Source organism: Lithobates pipiens, unplaced genomic scaffold (genome assembly GCF_037356315.1).
Source record: "Lithobates pipiens isolate NorthernLeopardFrog02 unplaced genomic scaffold, aLitPip1_a1.2 Scaffold_28, whole genome shotgun sequence".
Lineage (NCBI taxonomy): Eukaryota > Metazoa > Chordata > Amphibia > Anura > Ranidae > Lithobates > Lithobates pipiens.
The window spans coordinates 155,812,209-155,832,604 of NW_027507789.1; the positions used below are offsets into that span (position 1 = coordinate 155,812,209).

General features: G+C 43.7%; 1 protein-coding gene across 1 annotated transcript in view; it reads left to right on the forward strand.

Annotated features, from left to right (window-relative positions):
* Positions 1 to 417: 417 nt before the first annotated feature.
* Positions 418 to 20,396, forward strand: part of CDK5RAP3 (CDK5 regulatory subunit associated protein 3) — a 52,141-nt gene continuing 32,162 nt past the window's right edge. The window contains exons 1-4 of the mRNA XM_077459747.1: positions 418 to 525; positions 12,689 to 12,734; positions 15,773 to 15,904; positions 17,296 to 17,396. Of these exons, the coding sequence (XP_077315873.1) occupies positions 520 to 525; positions 12,689 to 12,734; positions 15,773 to 15,904; positions 17,296 to 17,396 (285 nt within the window). The 5' untranslated portion in view covers positions 418 to 519. The remainder of the gene's footprint in view (positions 526 to 12,688; positions 12,735 to 15,772; positions 15,905 to 17,295; positions 17,397 to 20,396) is intronic.

Consider the following 20,396-nt stretch of genomic DNA (forward strand, 5'->3'; position numbering starts at 1 on the left):
AATGTTTATGATCGTTTGGCGGTTTTTGTGGTCAGAAAAATGACTCCTGAACGCGATTTTATGGCGTTCAGAAAACTGAACTGCTGATAAACATCCAAAAACGTCCCTGTATGCTTCAGTGTGTATGGAGCCTAAACGCGCACAAATAGTGCAGAAAAAATAAAGAAATAAAAGCCCCATTTACACTCCAGAACCTCTGCTCCCAGCTTCATGATGTGAATGGAGTCGCCTTGTCATCACTCATCAGAAATGCTACAAATTAGATGCGCGTTCTCGTGATACTGTGTGCGCGGTCGTGAATGGCTCATGCGCATAAATATGGTTCTCTACCGCCACTTAGTGGCGATTGATAATACTGCACCGCCATCTTTCTTCCATGTACGCCACGCCCTCCCCTCCGTCCTCTTGTGTTTGGTATGGTGTCGTTTGTGGGCGGGTTCTGGTGTGACGCACAGCAAGTTGTGATTGGTGGAGAGCGGCGTGTCCGGTACACGTGTCCTAAGAGTCACCGGAGCCGGGATGCAGGTATGAGTGAGAGGAGGGGGAGTGCTGAGCATACCGGAGTTCTGACGTATAATTCGGTGTGTGTAGGCTGCAGTACCTGTTCCCCTGCAGCTGTCATGGAACTACAAGAGCCTGCACGTCCTGTCAGGGGTAGAGAGCAGTGTCTTCTTGTGAGAGAACACCCGAGGCCTAGGAGGGCAACCAATCACACAAGCTGCTTCTAATGGAGCTCCCCCTCCAACTCTGGTGACCAGACACTTATAGACTTACTATTGTGTTATTAGGAGAGCCTCTGAACCTTCCTGTCCTGGGGTGACAGCACTGAGTCTGCGCAGTGTCAGCATTGTCCTCACCACATCCCATACATCCACCTTATCACTCCAGCTGTGGTGAAACTACAACTCCCATCATGCCTCTGGCTCAGGGAGTCATGCTTGTGGCTGTCTGGCTCTTGCAGTGGCTCCTGGGACTTGTAGTTCCACAACAGCTGGAATGTCATGGCTGCCTGATCCTAGATGTCTGGTGCAGGTCAGATCATTAACCTGCTTGCCAACCGCCCCCCCTTAGGAGTGTGGTGGCAGAGCAGTGTTATGTCAGTATGGGATACGCGCATGCACCTGAGACATACAATCTTGTGTGCATCCCATACCCTTGCCTTGCGACAGTGTTCTGTCCATCTTGAATGCTGTAAATAGCGCATGCAGCACAGCTACAAGCGGCATTTAACCACTTCCGCCACAGAAGGTTTAACCCCCCCCCCCCCCCCCCCCACCATTCATGACCAGGCCATTTTTTGGGCTATGGCACTGTTGCTTTAACTGTTAATTGCATGGTCGTGTGATGATGTACCCAAATAAAATGTATGTCCTTTTTTTTCCCCCCCACTGTCAGAAACCATGAATTCTCACCGAGACAGAAGTACAGTTAAATCACACTTGTTTAATAAAAGTATAAAAAAACAAACTTGGTCAAAACATAGCCAAAGTTCAGTAAACGGAATGGATAGTCAGCCAAGCCAGGGGTCAGGGATCAATGTAGTGAAACAGCAAGCAGGATCTGGAGCCACAAGGGATGTCAGCAAAGCCAGTCTTTCGGCTATAGCATGGGCGCACAGTGGTTAAAGACGGGTACAGCGCGGCGCTCAATTGCTGGGAGGGCATCCTCCTGTTTACTTCCTCCCTGTGCACTGCATCGGGGGAAATCTGTAATGGCCGTGTCCCTTGGACGCAGCCAATCACAGATCGTGCTAAATGCCAATCACAGCAGCCATTTAGCACTCAGAGTGTCCAATGAGAGATGATCTCATACGTTCGCATGTGAGAGCATCTCTCATCGCCAGCTCTCCCTCCTCACACAGACCGCGTGTGAGGAGGGAGAGCGACCAGCTGCAGCGTGAGTGAAAAAATCATAAATTGCAGTGCCACAGTACCCATCAGTGCCACGTGTCATTGTTAGATGTGTAATTTATGCTCCTAGAACACGTGATGGTGCTCCCTGCATGTTGGGCCTCTCTAAGTGGCCAGGCTGTAAAGAAGTCCCACACATGTGGTATTGTAATACTCAGGAGTAGTGAAATTTATTTTGGGGCATTATTTGTGGTATACACATGCCAAGTGAGAGAAATAACCTATTACAATGACAATTTTATGGGGGGAAAAAAAAATCTTAATTTTGAAACTAATTGTGGGAAAACATTACAACATCAAAAACCTCACCATGCCTCTTACTAAATACCTTGGAATGTCTACTTTCAAAAAAGGGGTCATTTGGGGGGTATTTGTACTTTCCTGATTTGTTCGGGTCACAAGAAGTGAGATCGGCCACCAGTACATCAGGTGTGATCAATTTTGTGCGATTCGCACCACAGCTTGTAGACTCTCTAACTTTCACAAAGACCAAATAATATCCACTAATTTGGGTTATTTTTACCAAAGATCTGTAGCAGTATAAATTGTGGAGAAAATTTAATAAATTGCCAAAATTTATCACAAACAAAAATGCATTTTTTTTTTCAAAATTTTCAGTCTTTTTTGCATTTATCGTGCAAAAAATAAAAAAACCCACCAAAAGAAAGCTCTATTTGAAAAAAAGAACAAATTAATTTGGGTACAGTGTTACATAAATAATTGTCATTCAAAGTGTGAGAGCACCGAAAGCTGAAAATTGGTCTGGGCAGGAAGGGGGTTTAAGTGCCCAGCAGGCAAGTGGTTAAACAGGACCGCAGGCACTGGTTTCTGTGATGTTAACTAAGGCTGGATTCACTCCTATGCACTTTTAGTGCTTTTTGCATTTTGGAGATTTGCACTACAGTCCATTTAACATGGTTTTCTATGGAACAACCGTAATGTAGGGCAAATCTGCAAAAAGCACAAAAAAATGCATAGGTGTGAATCCAGCCTTAGGCAGAGGTCCTCTGGACTGGATGGCTTAAGTAGGCAGGACTGACGAGCAGGATATCATCAACAGCTGAGTAACTGTGGAGAGATAGGAGCTGGCAATTAACAGCTGAGCGGCCAGCTCAGAGAAGAAAGGACTGAGCACAGCACAGCACAGCTTTCCTTTGGTATTTGATCTTCGCTGTAGTTTTTTTTTATTTTTTTTGCACTATAAAACAAAACAGCAGCAATTTTTTAATATATAAAAAAAATATTTTTTACTTTCTGCTATAAAACATAGCCAATAATTTTTTTTTTTTTTTTTTAAATGTAAATAAATCAAATTTCTTCCTCAGTTTACACCAATATGTATTCTACTACATATTTTTGGTAAAAAAAAAATAAAAATCACAATAAGTGTTTATTGATTGGTTTGCAGAAAAGTTAAAGCCTCAAAAAGTAGGGGATATATTTATGGCATTATTATTATTTTTTTTTTTTTCTTGTAATGGTGGCAATCAGTGATTTTTAGAAGCAGACAAATTGGAGACACGATCAAATTTTCCCCAGACAAAGCACCAGAGTTTTGTCCGAAGGGCATTGGCCACAAACTTGTCTTGCATACAAACGACACACACAATTGTCGCCCAACAAACACAAATGTAGTGACGTACCACGTGGCTTTTCAGCTCTTTAGTGCCACCCTTCTGCTAACGTCGTGTTTGGTGAGCATTGATTTTGAGCATGCATGTTCGTACTTTGGACTTTTCTCTGACGGACTTGTGTACACAGGATTGGAAAATCTGAAAACAGACCATTGTCCATGGGAAATTTATAAGCCTGCTATCCGACATTTGTCTGTGGAAAAGCGGACTAACAATTGTCTGATGGAGCGGCACAATTCCCAGCAAAAAATCTGATCGTGTGTACGAGGCTTTAGTGACACTTTTTGGGGAATTGTCCAATCACAGGGGTTGTGGCGCGCGCCCCCCTCCCCCCCAACAATGCGTGCACAAAATGCTACGTGATTTTGGACAGCCAGGCCACCTTGCCGCAGTATATGTATAGTAGGAGGTCAGGGAGCGGTTAAAGAAAAGCCGCTGCTCAATCAGCCCATATCGACAAAGCAGTAGCTTTTCTTTAAATGCGCATGCACTAGTCCACGAGTGTTTCATGTGGACAGAAAACCTGTTGCAAAGTGAATAGAACACGGAACAAAAGTGGAACACTTCCTGGGAAGATTGTGCATGCGCAGTTTGCAAGCATCCCATATTTACATAACACCAGCTCTCCTGTGCCTGTGTCACACTCAGGCCGCACTCCAGCTGATTTAGCAATCCGCTGGAGCATGCGCACATCAGAGGAGGCATTTTTCGACGGGAGAGAGAATGTCACGGACACTATTAAAAGCTACTCCCAGAGCGGAGGGACACAGTAGTTCTCATATTGTGCCTCAATGTTGCGGGGTGGGGTTTCAGTTTGCTCAAGGTCATCTTTTGTCAGTGTTGCACGGTGAAACATCTGGGGTGCCAAGGTTCATCATCACTGGCCTAGGCCATCTTTATGTAGAGCACTTCTTTTTTTCAGCTCCTCAGAGAGTTCTTTGCCATGAGGTGCCATGTTGAACTTCCATTGACCAGTATGAGAGAGTGAGAGCGAGAACACCAAATGTAACACACCTGTTCTCCATTCACACCTGAGACCATGTAACACTAACGAGTCACATGACATCGGGGAGGGAAAATGGCTAATTGGGCCCAATTTGGACATTTTCACTTAGGGGCGTACTCACTTTTGTTGCCAGTGGTTTAGACATTAAAGAGGAAGTAAACCCTGATGGGTTTACTTCCTCTTTGATTCCCTGCAAAGGTAAAGCATAATGGACGCTGTCATTTGACGAAGCCGTGATGACGTCACTCCCGCGCATGCGCACGGGAGGTGCCACTCGCGGCATATCGCCGTTGACAGCGGTGCACCTGCGCCCCACTGTCTACGGCGCATGCACCGTAGACAGCTGTGCCTGTCTTTTGGCAAATATCTCCTAAACCGTGTAGGTTTAGGAGATATTTCTTGGACCTACAGGTAAGCCTTAACCACTTTCAGACCGGACCAATTTGCTGGTCAAAGACCAGACCACTTTTTGCGATTCGGCACTGCGTCGCTTTAACTGACAATTGCGCGGTCGTGCGACGTGGCTCCCAAACAAAATTGACGTCCTTTTTTTCCCACAAATAGAGCTTTCTTTTGGTGGTATTTGATCACCCCTGCGGTTTTTATTTTTTGCGCTATAAATAAAAATAGAGCGACAATTTTGAAAAAAACTCATTATTTTTTACTTTTTGTTATAATAAATATCCCCCAAAAATATATAAAAAAACATTTTTTTCCCTCAATTTAGGCCGATACGTATTCTTCTACATATTTTTGGTAAAAAAAAACGCAATAAGCGATTATTGATTGGTTTGCGCAAAAGTTATAGCGTTTACAAAATAGGGATAGTTTTATGGCATTTTTATTAATAATTTTTTATTATTTTTTTTTTTACTAGTAATGGCGGCGATCTGCGATTTTTATTGTGACTGCGACATTGTCGGGGACCCATCGGACATTTTTGACACATTTTTGGGACCATTGTCATTTATACAGTAATCACTGCTATATAAATGCAGTGATTCCTGTGTAAATGACACTGGCAGTGAAAGGGTTAACCAGTGGGTGGCAGTGTAGGGGTTAAGTGTTCCTAGGGGTGTGTTACTAACTGTGGGGGGGTTGGGCTTTCATTTAGTGTACACTGATCTCTGCTCCAATCACATGGAGCAGAGATCAGCGTCACTAGTTGCTAGGCAGAATGGAAAAATGTTGTTTATACAGCATTTCCTCCATTCGGCCGCTCCGTGAGACGATCGCGGGGATGCCCGCGGCGATCGAGTCCGCGGGTCCCGCGACCGGACTCACGGGGGTCCCGACCAGCGCGGGAGCGCGCCGCCAGCGGCGCGCTCCCGATGGCAGGGCGGCATCGAATATTGGACGTACATGTACGCCAGTATGCCTGCCCGTGCCATTCTGTCTACGTACATCGTCGTGCGCTGGTCGGGAAGTGGTTAATCTAGGCTTACCTGTAGGCCAAAGTGGTTTGTAAGGGTTTACAACCACTTTAATAGCTGTGTGTTGTTATTTTGAGTTGACAGCAAATTTACACTGTTATACAAGCTGTACACTCACTACTATACATTGTAGCAAAGTGTCATTTCTTCAGTGTTGTCACATGAAAAGATGTAATAAAATATATATAAAAAAAAGGGGTGTACTCACTTATGTGAGATACTGTATTTAATGCCTAAGAGGAATGTGAGAAACAACGGCCCTAATAGAGGAAATGAGGGTCAGAGAGTGTGGGCATGAGGCATTGTTGGCTGGGGATATTCTACAGAAGACACTACACAACTGGGATCAATGCTACCACCCTATCAATGTTCCCGCCATAGACTGCTGTGTTCCCAGGGCTGAACATCATATACCAAAGGGCCTCAGGTTGGGCACCAGGAGTCTAAGGGTTCGTTCACTCCTTTGGCCTGAAGGGCAGTAAAAACAGGTGGTTGAGCAGAAGGTTTAACAGCCCCCAACTGCCCCACCCCCATAACCTACCACAGCAGCTGTAGGGGGGGTGTACTAATGCCACAGCACAGATGATACACACAGATTGTGACAGCGGGTAGTACTGCAGCTGAATGTGACCCTTTCAAGCCAATGGAGCTATGCTGCAACGTAGATGGTGGCAGCACAGTGGTGCATGCTTGTCAGGGCTACCACAGGGAGTGAGGAGGTGACCTAACACCTCCTGGCTACCTGTCAACGGCCATCTGAAAAGTGAACTACTGCCAGTGTAAATAAACTTTAATCACTTTCCGTCTGCTCACTGTACATTTACTGCGACAGTGCGGGCCGGCTGCGCAGGATCATGATTCTGCATTTCCGGGTCGGGGACAGCCCATCCGTGCTGTTCAGTGACAGGATCTCGTTTTACTAGATCCACAGTAAAAGCAACACACATAGTTGTTTGGTACACATTTAACTCCTTGATTGCCCTAGATGTTAACCCCTGCCTGCCCAGTGTCATTAGTACAGTGATATGTGACATATCATTAGCACTGATCACTTTAATAATGGCACTGGGGATGTCAGTGGCAGTTAGTTTTAGATCGCTTGCCATCCCGCTATAAATCGCTGACCGCCGCCATTACAAGTATAAAAAAAATAAATACAAATTCCAGTATATATCCCATAGTTTATAGACAGTATAACTTTTAGGCTACTTTCATATTGGGGCGTTGTGGGTGTTGGCGGTAAAGCGGCACTATTTATAGCGCCTGTAAAGCGTGAAAGTAGCCTTACACAAACCAATCAATACACACTTATTGGGATTTTTTACCAAAGAAATGTAGCGGAATACACTTTGGCCAAAATTTATTAAGAGATTTGATTTTCTTGTAATTTTCTTATTGGATTTGTTTTATAGCAGAAAGTAAAAAAAAAAATTTTTTTTTTTTTCAAAATTGTAGGTCTTTTTTTTTGTTTATGTAATAAAAAATGTAAACAAAAAAAGACCCACAATTTTGAAAAAAAACCCCAAAACAATATTTTTAACTTTCTGCTATAAAACATATCCAATAAGAAAATTGAAAAAATCAAATCTCTAAATATATTTAGCTTAAAGCGGGAGTCCGCCGGGACTCTGCGTTTTTTTTTTTTTTTTTTTTTTTAAAAGCCAGCAGCTACAAATACTGCAGCTGCTGACTTTTAAAATAGTGACACTTACCTGTCCAGCGCGCCCGCGATGTCGGCACCCGAAGCCGATCTCTAGATCGTCTCTCGGGTGCTGCCGCCGCCATCTTGGGTATGGGAATCAGGAAATGGAGCCTTTCGGCTTCATTTCCCGGTTCCTTACTGCGCATGCGCGAATCGCGCTGCGCAATAAGGACGATCCCCGCTGCCTCTGGGATCTGTGTGTTTCCCAGCAGGCAGCGGGGCACTTGCGGAAAGGGGCGTAATCTATTCTACGCCCCTTTCCCCAGAGAGCTATCCCGGAATTGGGTGCAGAATACCTGTACTGTACAAGTATCTGCACCCCCCTCCCCCCTGAAAGGTGCCAATTGTGGCGCCGGAGGGGGGAGGGTTCCGTTGAGCGGAGGTCCACTTTAGGGTGGACCTCCGCTTTAATACATTTTGGCCAAATCCCACCAAAAGACAGCTCTATTTGTGTGAAAAAAAGGACATCAATTTTGTTTGGGTACAGTGTTGTATGTTCATGTGATGGTTAGTTAAAGTTGTGCAGTGTCGTATAGCAAAAAATGCCTGGTCATGAAGGGGGGTAAATCTTCCAGAGCTTAAATGGTTAAATTGGTTGTAAACCTCAGACATGAAATATGAACAAAGCATCTCCCTCTATATTGTATACTTGTCTCAATCCAGAGCACTAAGTGTCATTTCTGTCAGCTGCAATCAGCATGAATCACTTCTAACACGTTTTCCTGACACAAAGAGAAAAATGGTGACAGGAGATTGATCTCCAGCTGATTGACAGCCTCAGCTCTGTTCCTGTGTGAAAGGGGGTTTGTCCATTGCCTGCAATCAGCTCTCAGAGCTCTCCTCGCTGAGCTCTGCAGTGTGAAATTTCAGCTTTCTGCCCCTTTTTTCTGAACTCTTAGGCTACTTTCACACTAAGGCGCTATAGCACTAAAAATAGCACCTGCAAAGAGACTGGGGGTTATTTACTAAAGGAAAATCCACTTTGCACTGCAAGTGCACTTGGATGTAAAGTCGATGTAGATCCGAGAGGGACATGCAAGGAAAAAAAAAAAAAAAAGCATTTTAGCTTGCACATGATTGGATGATAAAATCAGCAGAGCTTCCCCTCATTTCAGATCTACCCCTTAGATTTAGAGCGACTGCACTTCCAAGTGCACTTGCAGTGCAAAGTTTATTTTCCTTTTGTAAATAACCTCCACTGTCACTCCAGTCTGAAAGCCGGGTGTTTTCACACTGCAGTGGTGCACTGGCAGGATTGTAAAAAAAAGTCCTGCAAACAGCATCTATTGAGGCGCTCTAGGAGTGGCGTAAACGCCACTTTTTTTAAGCGCCCTAAAGCCCCATACACACTATCAGATTTTCTGCTGATTTTTTTGTCTTCAGATTTACCAAAACCATGTAGTACAAGGGCCTCCCTGATTGCATACAGATTGAAACTCCTAAGGTTTGACCTCATATTATATAGTTTTGGTAAATCTGAAGGAAAAAATCAGCAGAAAATCTGATATTGTGTATGGAGCTTTAGACAAGTTTTATAACTTCTGCACTTTGAACAGATGTAGAGAAGAGAGGACTGCAGATTATCAGGTACACCTTTATGTAGGAGAATTTGTTTAATCTCTGTGTATCAGTGGAGGATAGTCCCTTCAATGAGTATATGGAGGGGTTTACAACCACTTTAAAGTGATTGGAAAGGCAGAAGATTTCTTTATCTTAATGCATTATATGAAGATACAAAGCCTTCTGTGTGTAGCAGCCCCCCTAATACTCACCTGAGGTCCTAATCTAATTCCAGCGATGTTGCACGTGAGATCCAGCTGTCCTGGACTCCCCTCCTCACTGGCTGGGACAGCAGCGTGGCGCCATTGGCTCCCACTCCTGTCAATCAAAGTCAGTGAGCCAATGAGGAAGTAAAGGGGGTGGGCCTGGTCACGGCTCCATGTCTGAATGGACAGAGAGCAGTGGATCACCTCAGGTACCCCCATAGCAATCTGCTTGCTGGGGGGGCACTCAGTTGGAGGGAGGGGCTGGGAGTGTCATGGGGGGACTTCAGAAGAGGAGGCTCAGGGCTGCTCTGTGCTAAACCACTGCACAAAGGAGGTAAGCATAACATCTTTGTTATTTTAAATGAAGGGAAAAAAAACCCACAAGACTTTAGTATCACTTTAAGGCACATGTTTAGGAGCAGTTTGCCCAAGAAAGACAGGTGCAGCATCAAGCCCCCCCTGCAGGAAGCCTGTTAAAGACTATGGCCGGCTGCAGGTGGACAGGGATGAACGTTGTACTGAGTGGTAGCTACATTTAGAGTCCTGAGGGACAAAGTTTCCTCAATGCACAAAGCCCTAAGTGCAGGTACAACACTAACAGCTATTAGCCCCACCCTTGTCATAGACTTTACCAGGCTATACTACTTAGTACCCATATTCAGGGCCCTGTGCCTTTAGGAACCTTTGTCCTTGGAACACATATGACTCTAAATGTGGCTACCACAGCAACAGCGTTCAGTCCTGTGCTTCTGCAGCTTGTCATAACAGGCTGCCTGCAATGTGGCTGGATGCTGCACCTGTCCCCCCTGGGTGCACTGAAATGCTGGGATGGATGCACTGCTCTTAGCCCCTGTACACACGGTCGGAGATTTCCACAACCAAATCCGTCGGATTTTGCCCGAAACTGTTGCATACACACGGTCGGACAAAGTTGGTGAAAAATCTGATCTTTCAGAACGTGATGAAGTAATTTCGTTACGATGGGACTACATTCAGGCTAGTAGCCAATAGCTTTGATGTAGGAATTTTATCGGAGCATGCGTGGCACTTGGTCCGATCAAAATTCTTTACACATGATCGGAGTATGTCCGATCGGCCCAGTTGGTCGGGAAATATTTCCAACATGTTGGAAAATTGGGACAGACGGATATTCCGACGGAATCAGTCCGATGCATACCACACACAGTCGGATTATCCGACGACACGGTCCGATAGGACACATTCCGACGGATTCTCCGACCGTGTGTACAAGGGCTTAGACAGTCCTGTGTGCAAGGGACCCACGGCTTTATTGTGGCAAATAAGAATTTGAAAAGTGTAATCCCTCACAATACCAGAAGGTGGAGCTGTAGAACTCTGACCACTTGTATTTTGTTCTATTTTTAGCTTGGCCACTGAAAGGTTATCCCTTTTGACAAGACTTTTTTTGTCTTTCCTACCTATGTATGTTTTCCTGGCATACAATATGGCTGTGGTCATCAACCCTGTCTTCAGGGCCCACCAACAGGCCAGGTTTTATGTATTGCCTTGGGAAGATGCAGACTAGAATACTGCAATCACTGAGCAGCAAATGATATCACCTGTGACGTATTTCAGTTATCTCGCAAACCTGGCCTGTTGGTGGGCCCTGAGAGCCGGTTCACACAGGGGCGACACGACTTCCAGGACGACTTTGTAAGGCAACTTGGAGATGACTTGAACACGACTTAGACACGACCTGGGGCGACTTACAACACGACTTTAAGTCGCCCCAGGCCAGGTGACTTTTGCCGTGGCCAATCAGAGAATGAGCTCTGAAGGGGGAACTTCACGCCAAATTAAAAAAAAAAAATTTGGCGTGGGTTCCCCCTCCTAGAGCATACCAGGCCCTTAGGTCTGGTATGGATTCTAAGGGGAACCCCCTACGCCGAAAAAAACGGCGTGAGGTCCCCCCCCCAGATCCATACCAGACCCTTATCCGAGCACGCTACCCGGCCGGCCAGGAAAGGGGGTGGGGACGAGCGAGCGGCCCCCCCACCCCAAAGCACCTTGTCCCCATGTTGATGAGGACAAGGACCTCTTCCCGACAACCCTGGCCGTTGGTTGTCGGGGTCTGCGGGCGGGGGGCTTATCGGAATCTGGGAGCCCCCTTTAAAAAGGGGGCCCCCGGATACCGGCCCCCCACCCTATGTGAATGAGTATGGGGTACAATGTACCCCTACCCATTCACCTGTAAAAAAAAAAAAAAAACACAACACACAAGAGTTAAAACAGTTTATTGCACAGCTCTGGGGGTCTTCTGTCTGTCTTCGGGGGTCTTCTCGCCGGACTCCTCCGCTATCTTCTGCTAGCTCTTTTGCTAGCGGAGGAGCCCGGCTTTCTTCTTCGCCACCACCCTCTTCTTCCGACTTCGGGGGTCTTGTCCCCCTCTTCGGGGGTCTTGTCCCCCCCTCTTCGGTTCTTCTTGCCGGGCCACCGCGCCTTCTTCTAGCTCCTTTACAGGCGGTGGCCTGGTCTTCTGTCGCCGTCTTCTGTTCTTCTTCTCTGCAGATGTTGCCTCGTCGCTGCCTCCGCTTACTACGGTAAAGCGCCGCTAAAAATAGCGCCACTTTACCGCTGCAGCCCAGGCGCTGGCAGTGTGAAAGGGGCCTAAGTTAAAATCAGTATTTTTTGCTAGAAAATTACTTGGAACCCCCAAACATTATATATATTTTAGCAGAGACCCTAGGGGATATAATGTCAATTGCTACAATATTTTATGTCACACTATAATTACCCAGCGGTCTTTCAAACGCAGTTTTTGGGGAAAAAATACACTTCAATGAATAAAAAATTTAAAACGAAATAGTAAAGTAGTTAGCCCAATTTTTTTTTTTTTTTTTTTTGTTTTTGTTTTAATGTGGAAGATGATATTATGCCACGAGAATCGTGATCTATCTTCCAAGAAAAAAAATTGTGATTCTCATTTTAGCCAGAATCGTGCAGCTCTAGAAATAGGACACACCAAAACAACTTGTTAAATCTGTATCAAATCAGGCAGGCCCTTTCACTGTATAGTTGATGGTAGAACTACAGATGATTGTACAGTCAGATTGTATAGTGTATGGTCTCCATTAGGCAGCTGTGACAGGAGAGATTTCAACAGCGTCCGTGTACAACATAATGAATAGCAGGGTCACTTAGACAAAATAAGAGGGAAAGATTTTTCTAGCATTGTATAAAAGTGAAGTTTGATATAATTTTTGTTTTCCATCACAGGACATTCAGAATGTGCCCATTGACATCCAGATCAGCAAACTGCTGGGTAAGTAAAGTTAACGTATTTACATAAGACACTCACATACAGAATATCAGTAAAATCTCAGAATCCTAGTTTGTAAAAACACTACTGCTGATCCAGTTCCCTATCATTAGGGTAAATTCACTAAAGATTACTGCATGTGATAACACTGTCACTTGACTCATTTGCATAACTTATCGCATGAGATAAAAAAAAAAATCCAATTCACAAAAATAATGAGGAAAGTCCGGGGGACCTCCGCTGCAAAGTCCGGCGGGTTGTCCGCCAGACTAAGTCCGTCGGATAGTACGGTCGTGTGTACGCGGCATTAGAGATTCAGAGTGTCTGAGGAGTAAAGATGAGCAGAGGTTTACCAAGTCTGTGAAAAGCTGTGTCTAAAAATTGTTGAACAATTTCAGAATAATGTTCCTCAATGTAAAATTGCAAAGACTATACATATATCATCACCTACAGTACATAATAAAATCAAATATTGGATGCGTGTGATCTTCAGGCCCTCAGATAGCACTGCATTAAAAAACGGGCATCACTGTGATGGACTACATTGCTCAGGAATACTCCACAAAAATCTCTGTCTATGAACACATTTCATAGCTCCGTGCTATCCCAAAATGTAAGGTAAAGCTCTATAGTGGAAAGAAGAAGCCCATATCTGAACATGATTCAGAAACGCTGCCATCTCTGGGCCAAAGCTCCTTTTGAAATGGTCTGTGGTCAGATAAATCGAAATTTTACATTCTTTTTGAAAACCATTGGCACCGCTTTCTCCAGACTAAAGAGGAGAAGGAGATGCTGGCATGTTATCGCTGCTCAGTTCAAGGGCCTGCATCACTGATGGCATGGAGGTGCATTAGTGCATATGGAATGTGCAGCTCTCTAACATCTGAAAAGGGCACCATCAATTCTGAAAGATATATCCATATATTAGACAAGCATATTCTCCCATCCAGTTGGCGTCTTTTCCAGGGAAGGCGTGGCATATTTTAGCTGGACAATGCTAAAATGTATACGGCATCTCTGACAACAGCATGGTTTTGTAGTAGAAGAGTCCGGGTGCCTAACTGGCTTGCTTGCAGCCCAGACCTTTCACCAACTGAAAATATTTAGCGCATCCTGAAACAAAAAATCTGACAAACACTGTCTGATGGGACTGTTGAGCATTTTGAATCCTATATCGGGCAAAAATGGAACAACATTCCTCTCCCAAAACTCCAGCAACTGGTCTACTTAGTTCCCAGATGTTTACAGAGTATTCATAAAAGGAGTCCCAACGTTTTTGAGACTTTGCGGACATCAATGTCAAAATTACCATATTCTTTTTTTTTTTTTTTTCTTAAAATGGTAAATTTGATATTTATTTTATTACAGGTACTTGTATAGAGCTGTCAATATGCTTTACATATACACTCACCGGCCGCTTTATTAGGTACACTTTGCAACCTGTTTCCCCAAAAATAAGACCTAGCGTGATTGTCGGTGATGGATGCAATATAAGCCCTAGTTAAAGTCCTTGTAGGTCTTATTTTTGGGGGAAACAGGGTAGGGCTTATATTGCAGCCATCACTGACAATCACACTAGGTCTTATTTTCATGGGAAACAGGGTAGTACCAGGTTGGACCCCCTTTTGCCTTCAGAAGTGCCTTTTAATTCTTTGTGACATAGATTCAAAAGTGTTGGAAACATTCCTCAGAGATTTTGGTCCATAGTGACGTGATGGCATCACACAGATGCTGCAGATTTGTCGGCTGCACATCCATGATGTGAATCTCCTGTTCCTCCACATCCCAAAGGTGCTCTATTGGAAGAGATCTGGTGATTGTGGAGGCCATTGGAGTACAGTGACCTCATTGTCATGTTCAAGAAATGAGTGGTGAGATGATTTGATCTTTGTGACATGGTGCATTATCCTGCTGGAAGGAGCCATCAGAAGATGAATACACTGTAGTCATAAAGGGATGGACATGGTCAGCAATAATATTCTCATCAAAGTTGTCACTGTTCCCAATGCAAGATTTCTCCTCACCTCCTGACAACTTTAAAATATTGGTGTTAGCCTCAAAAATAGGAGATAATCTCCATTACTGATAAATGGATGTCAATAACAATTTGACAGAGGTCCTAACCCGTCCCCCACTTTTTCCAAAAATTCGAAAAAAAAACTAGTTGAGCTTGATGCTTCACTTCTACAAGCAGTAGAAAGAGCAGTAATGTACACATTTGGTGCCTAACAATAAAATGGGAGAAGGAAGCTTAAACTCAGCAGGTCGTAGATGGAAAAGAGAAATGAAATATATAAGAATTAGAAACCTACCTCGTTCACCATTCATCAGCACAGCGGAAGTACACATTTAATTTAAAAGGTAACTCCACTTTCGTGGGAAAGAAAAATACCAAATAAAAAATAATATAGCACATACAATTGTGACAGAAGTCATATTGTAATTGAATTTTATTAAAATTACTTTTCATTTTCAATCTGTGGCCGCTCTAATTTTCTGATGCAATACAATATGGCTACATGGAGTTGTTCTGTACTCAGTGTATACTGGACACCCCCCAGAAACATCATTTCCTTCTTGTGTGATTGGCTCACCTATTTTCCAGAAGTCTACACTTTTATTATTATTATTTTTTTTTTTTTTTTTTTACATTCAGCTGTCAGCGGGTAAGGTCAGTTGTTAAGGACGCGGTGGTCGGCTTCCTGGCACCTTCCTTAGCAACCAGCTATATACAGTGCGTTTAAAGAGGGGGAAGAAAAAAGGTTTAAAAATGTATGTCAGTGGATCGGATGTAAGCAGATGTCATCCGAAAAAAAGTTTTCTTCCATCTCAAAAAACGGAGCAAAACAGAGGCTGATGTCAGCGGATGATCATCCGCTAACGTCCGCTAGCCTATAGACATACATGTATGTCCGTTTTTCATACACCAACAGATGGAGGAAAAATGGACATACGGAACGCCCGTGTGAAAGGACCCTTACTCTTTAAAAAATAATAATAATGTTACATATGCCTCTCACTTTATGTTGTGTTCTTTGCAGACTGGTTGGTGGATAGAAGGCATTGCACCCTCAAGTGGCAAAACAAAGTACAGCAGATCAGAGAGAAGGTTAATCAAGCATTGCAGGACATGCCAGAACATGAGGATATCAGGAAGTTGCTGTCCGGAACATGTATGTGGAAATTTACATGACACGTGGAATATAAATGATAGTTCATATTGTCAGATGCAAGCATTTTTAGGTTAAGAATAAGGATGAGCTCTGGCGTGTTCGCACAGCCCACGTGCAGAGCCTGCTGGGAAGTCGGCACAGCACTGCGCTAATCACAAGCAGTGAGACTTTTCCCGATCTCTGCAGCCGTACATCTGGAAATGTCTCACTGCCTGTGATTAGCACAGTGCCGACTTCCTGGCGGGCTCTGCACGTGGTCTGTGCGAACAAGCTGGAGCTCATCCTTAGTTAAGAAATGTTGGACTGACAATGACACTAGTTCTTAGCAAGCAAAAAGCTGCATCGAGTGTAAGCATCAAGGTTAGGCTATAGCTTCAGGTTAGTTGATACATGAGCATATGGTTGGCTGTGGCATTAATATCATACAGTATATTTTTACCAGTAAAAAATATTGTTTGTGGCTGTATTAACTATATATATATATATATATCTATCCTACACTTCAGGGTAGGATGCGTGCTGCCGGCGGCTCGCTTCCGCTGTGATTATACACAGCGAAAGCTGATGGGTCAGGCAGAGAGCCGGAACTGCGATCTGCCTATGTAAACAAGGCAGATTGCTATTCTAACAGGGGGAAAGGGATGGCAAAATACTCCTAGTAAAAGCACTTCACACGGTCTAGTAAAACGCTGGCTGGGCACACAGTTAGCCCTTTGATCGCACATGACAGTGCATATTTTTTTAGCACTGATCACTGTATTCGTCTCAATTGTCCTCAAAAAGTGTCAGAATGCCCACCACTATATCGCAGTTCCGCTATACATCACTGATCACCGCCATTACTAATAGGAAATAAAAATAAAAGTAGGAAAAAATATCCCATAGTGTGTTGACGTTATAACAAAAAACCCAGAGGTGATCAAATACCACTAAAAGAAAACTTTATGGGGAAGATAAAGAACATCAATTTTATTTGGGTTGCATGACTACGTAAGTGGTAGTTCAAGTAACGTATCACAAAAAAAATGGCCTGGTCATTAAGGGGGGGGGGGGTATGTCTTTCGGGGGTCAAATGGTTAAAAGCATGCATTGAAAGCTAATATTCAGCCATGTCAGTATAATAAAGGTGTTCATACATACAATTAATCTGCAGAGAAAGGTCCTGTCCTTGTATGGACTACCTCCTAGCTTCTGAACCCAAGATGTGTCTGCTCTGATACTTGGTGTCCAGAATGGAAAAGGCAGCTGTTTGAGGACCGCGGTCTGCATTGCTCTTGAGTGATCTTCTCCATGGCTCCCAGACAATGAGAACTTGGCTCCAACCTCGCTGTTCATCTCTGTCATATTTCATTAGTGCAGTAGGCTAAATATATATGTCCTTGTTTTTCCAGATATTAATTACTTTCACTGTTTGAAGATTGTGGAGATATTGAAGGGTACAGAAGCTGCCACTAAGAACCTCTTTGGACGATACTCTTCACAAAGAATGAAGGTGATTTAAAGAATAAGCTTCTTTGTGAAATGGTTCTGAGATGGTACAGTAGAGTATGAGTGTTGGGATGAGCATAATGTTTTCATTTTACATAACCAGCAGATTCTGTGATGCTTCAGTTCCAGGTCACATGACTTCAATGGTTTCCAAAGGCGTTTTTTAAAATTTAAAATAACAAACCTGTTATGCTCACCTACTGTCTGCAATGGTATTGCAGAGAGTGGCCCCGAACCTCCTCTTCTGGGGTCCCCCCCGCTGGCGTTTTTGGCTCCTCTTCTGTGTTTGCCCTCATAGCAAGCCGCTTGCTAGGGGGGCAGTCATGCAGGCTCGCTTCTGAGCTGGGCTGTGTGTCCACACGTACAGCACATCTTGGCCCTGCCCCCCACCTTGTGTGTCACAGTATTTGATTTACAGCAGCAGGAGCCAATGCCTTCCTGTGAGAAGGGAGACACAGGGAGAAGACCTGCACTTGGGCACAGTGCTGGTTCAATAGGGGACCTGGGTATATGTTGGGGATGGGGGCACAGCAAGTGGCAAAACATTTTTTCCCTTAATGCAGAGAATGCAATAAGGTAAAAAAACATGTTGGCTTTAGAACCATTTTAAAGCATAGCTAAACCCAAAAACAAAATTGTATTCTACCGCAACTTACTGGTCTTAAATTTTGGTAGATTTTTACTTATTTTTAGGCGTTTGTCCTTTATTTTCACCTGGTGATCCTGCCAATGACACACTTCCTATCCTACAAATCTTACTCACCGCATGGTCTCGAGGGCCATTGCTTTGTAGTTCACAAAATATAGCTGAGAGGGGTGGTAACATTTCAGTTAACCAAAGGACACAAGCTTTCTGACAGGACCCACAGGACCCACAGGACATTTTCTGCACTTGCAGAAAGTGTATTTGGCTTCAGAAAAGAAAACTAATTTGGCCATATGTGTAAGGATTTGTGTGCAATATGCTACATTTTTGTTCCTGGTATTAGATATACTTTAAAAGATGAACCTGTGACTTCCGAGTATATTCCTTAAAAGCCACAAAGGCTTAACATTGAAGGAGTTGTAAAGGCAGAATGTTTTTTATCTTTAATGCATTCTATGCATTACGAAAAAAAATCTTTTGTGTGTAGCAGCCTCCCCGACACCCCTCAATTACCTACCTGAGCTCCTTCTCTCTCCAGCGATGTCCACGATCCCCACCCCCCAGCCCTCCAGCCCACTCCTCCTGATTGGCTGAAACAGAGCAGCTGCACTATTGGCTCCCGCAGCTGTCAGTCAAAGGTAGTCAGCCAATCAGGGGAGAGAGGGGGCAGGGCCAGGTCCGAACTCATTGTCTGAATGGATACATGGAGCTGACTCAGCTTGGGTAACCCCTGTAGCAAGCTGCTGGCTGAGGGGCACTCAAAGGAGGGAGGAACTAGGAGCAGCAAAGAGGGACACCAGAATAGGAGGATCTGGGCTGCTCTGTGCAAAACCAACTTCACAGAGGAGGTAAGTATAACATGTTTGTTTTTCAATGAATAAGCTGCCCTAGTTTCTGAACAATGTGATTGAATGAATAAAAAGTAACAAGTAATAACAAATAAAGTTGATCCAGTGTAATGACATCAATGTGAAATGACGACTGATGCAACCAAGGAATGTGATATAAGAAAGAGATGACCACTAGACACACTGCCGCTTACCGACTTCCTATGATCTCCTATTACAGGAGATCACAAGCGCTTTCGGCTTAATACCCAGCCAGGGTCTTATTAAACACAGCAACAGTCTCAGCCACAGCGTCTTCATAGGTTTCTACCACTCAAAGGAAAACCTTGCCATACGATTCCCATGAAGAAATGAAAGGCTTCCATAGTGTAAAATTTTACGGTAATTTTATTGTAAAAATAATACATTGCGCTTACACTTAAGTAGATAAATAGAGCATTAAAATCAAGCTGGCATGCCAATGCAGCCCGTCACTCCGGTTCTTGCCCGAACGCAGTGATGTCCGCACGTCGCTCCACCCTACACATCGTCCAGAGGCACTGGCAGCATGCAACCTTATATGCATCTCCAAAGGGAAAATCACACCTCGTTCTGAGCTTCAGGAAGCGGTCTCCAAAGCTACATTTTGAAAAAAATAAAATATATATTTTAAGCCTGCCCAATAATACTGAGCATGACCCTCACGTATGCGTTTGCTTCTGCGCGTGAGTTAGACGGGGCGTTTTTAAAACTTTTTTTTATTTTATTTATTTTTTATTTATTTTACTTGATTTTATTTATTTTTACACTGTTTAAAAAAAAAAAAATTTTGGTTTACTTTTATTCCTATTACATGGAATGTAAACAACCCTTATAATAGAAAAAAAGCATGACAGGTCCTCTTGAATATGAGATCTGGGGTCAAAAAGTCCTCAGATCTCATATTTGGACTTAAATGCAATAATAAAAAAAAAAATGTTGTTATTTGAAAAAATTACATTTAAAAAAATGTGCCTTTTTATAAGGTATGGGCGGTAGTGACATTTTTATGTCGCTTTCGCCCTGCTATGGTATGGAGCGGGTGGGGGCCATCTTGCCCTAACTCGTATTCATACCAAGCAGGAGACAGGACCTTATTGCCGATAACGGTGATCTCGTGGCGAATACTCTGCAGAGACCACCATTATCGTAAACACAACCGGCGCCTGAAGAGATGGATACCTCGGTTGTGGCAGCAGCTGCTCCTGTTACCGAGTTATCCCTCGTCAAAAAAAGGGACGTACATTGTTGTGCGCTGGTCATGAAGTGGTTAAGTAGGACAAAAAAAAAAAACAAAAACACATATATATATATATATATATATATATATATATATATATATATATATATATATATTCACTATTGTTTCTGGGCTGTACTACGTGTACAAACAGCAAATAACACACATCTGTGGTATCGCTGGAATCGTCAGGAGCAGGAGAATTTTTATTTTGGGTTGTTCTTTGGTGGTAGGTTATTGTAGTAAGAAGAA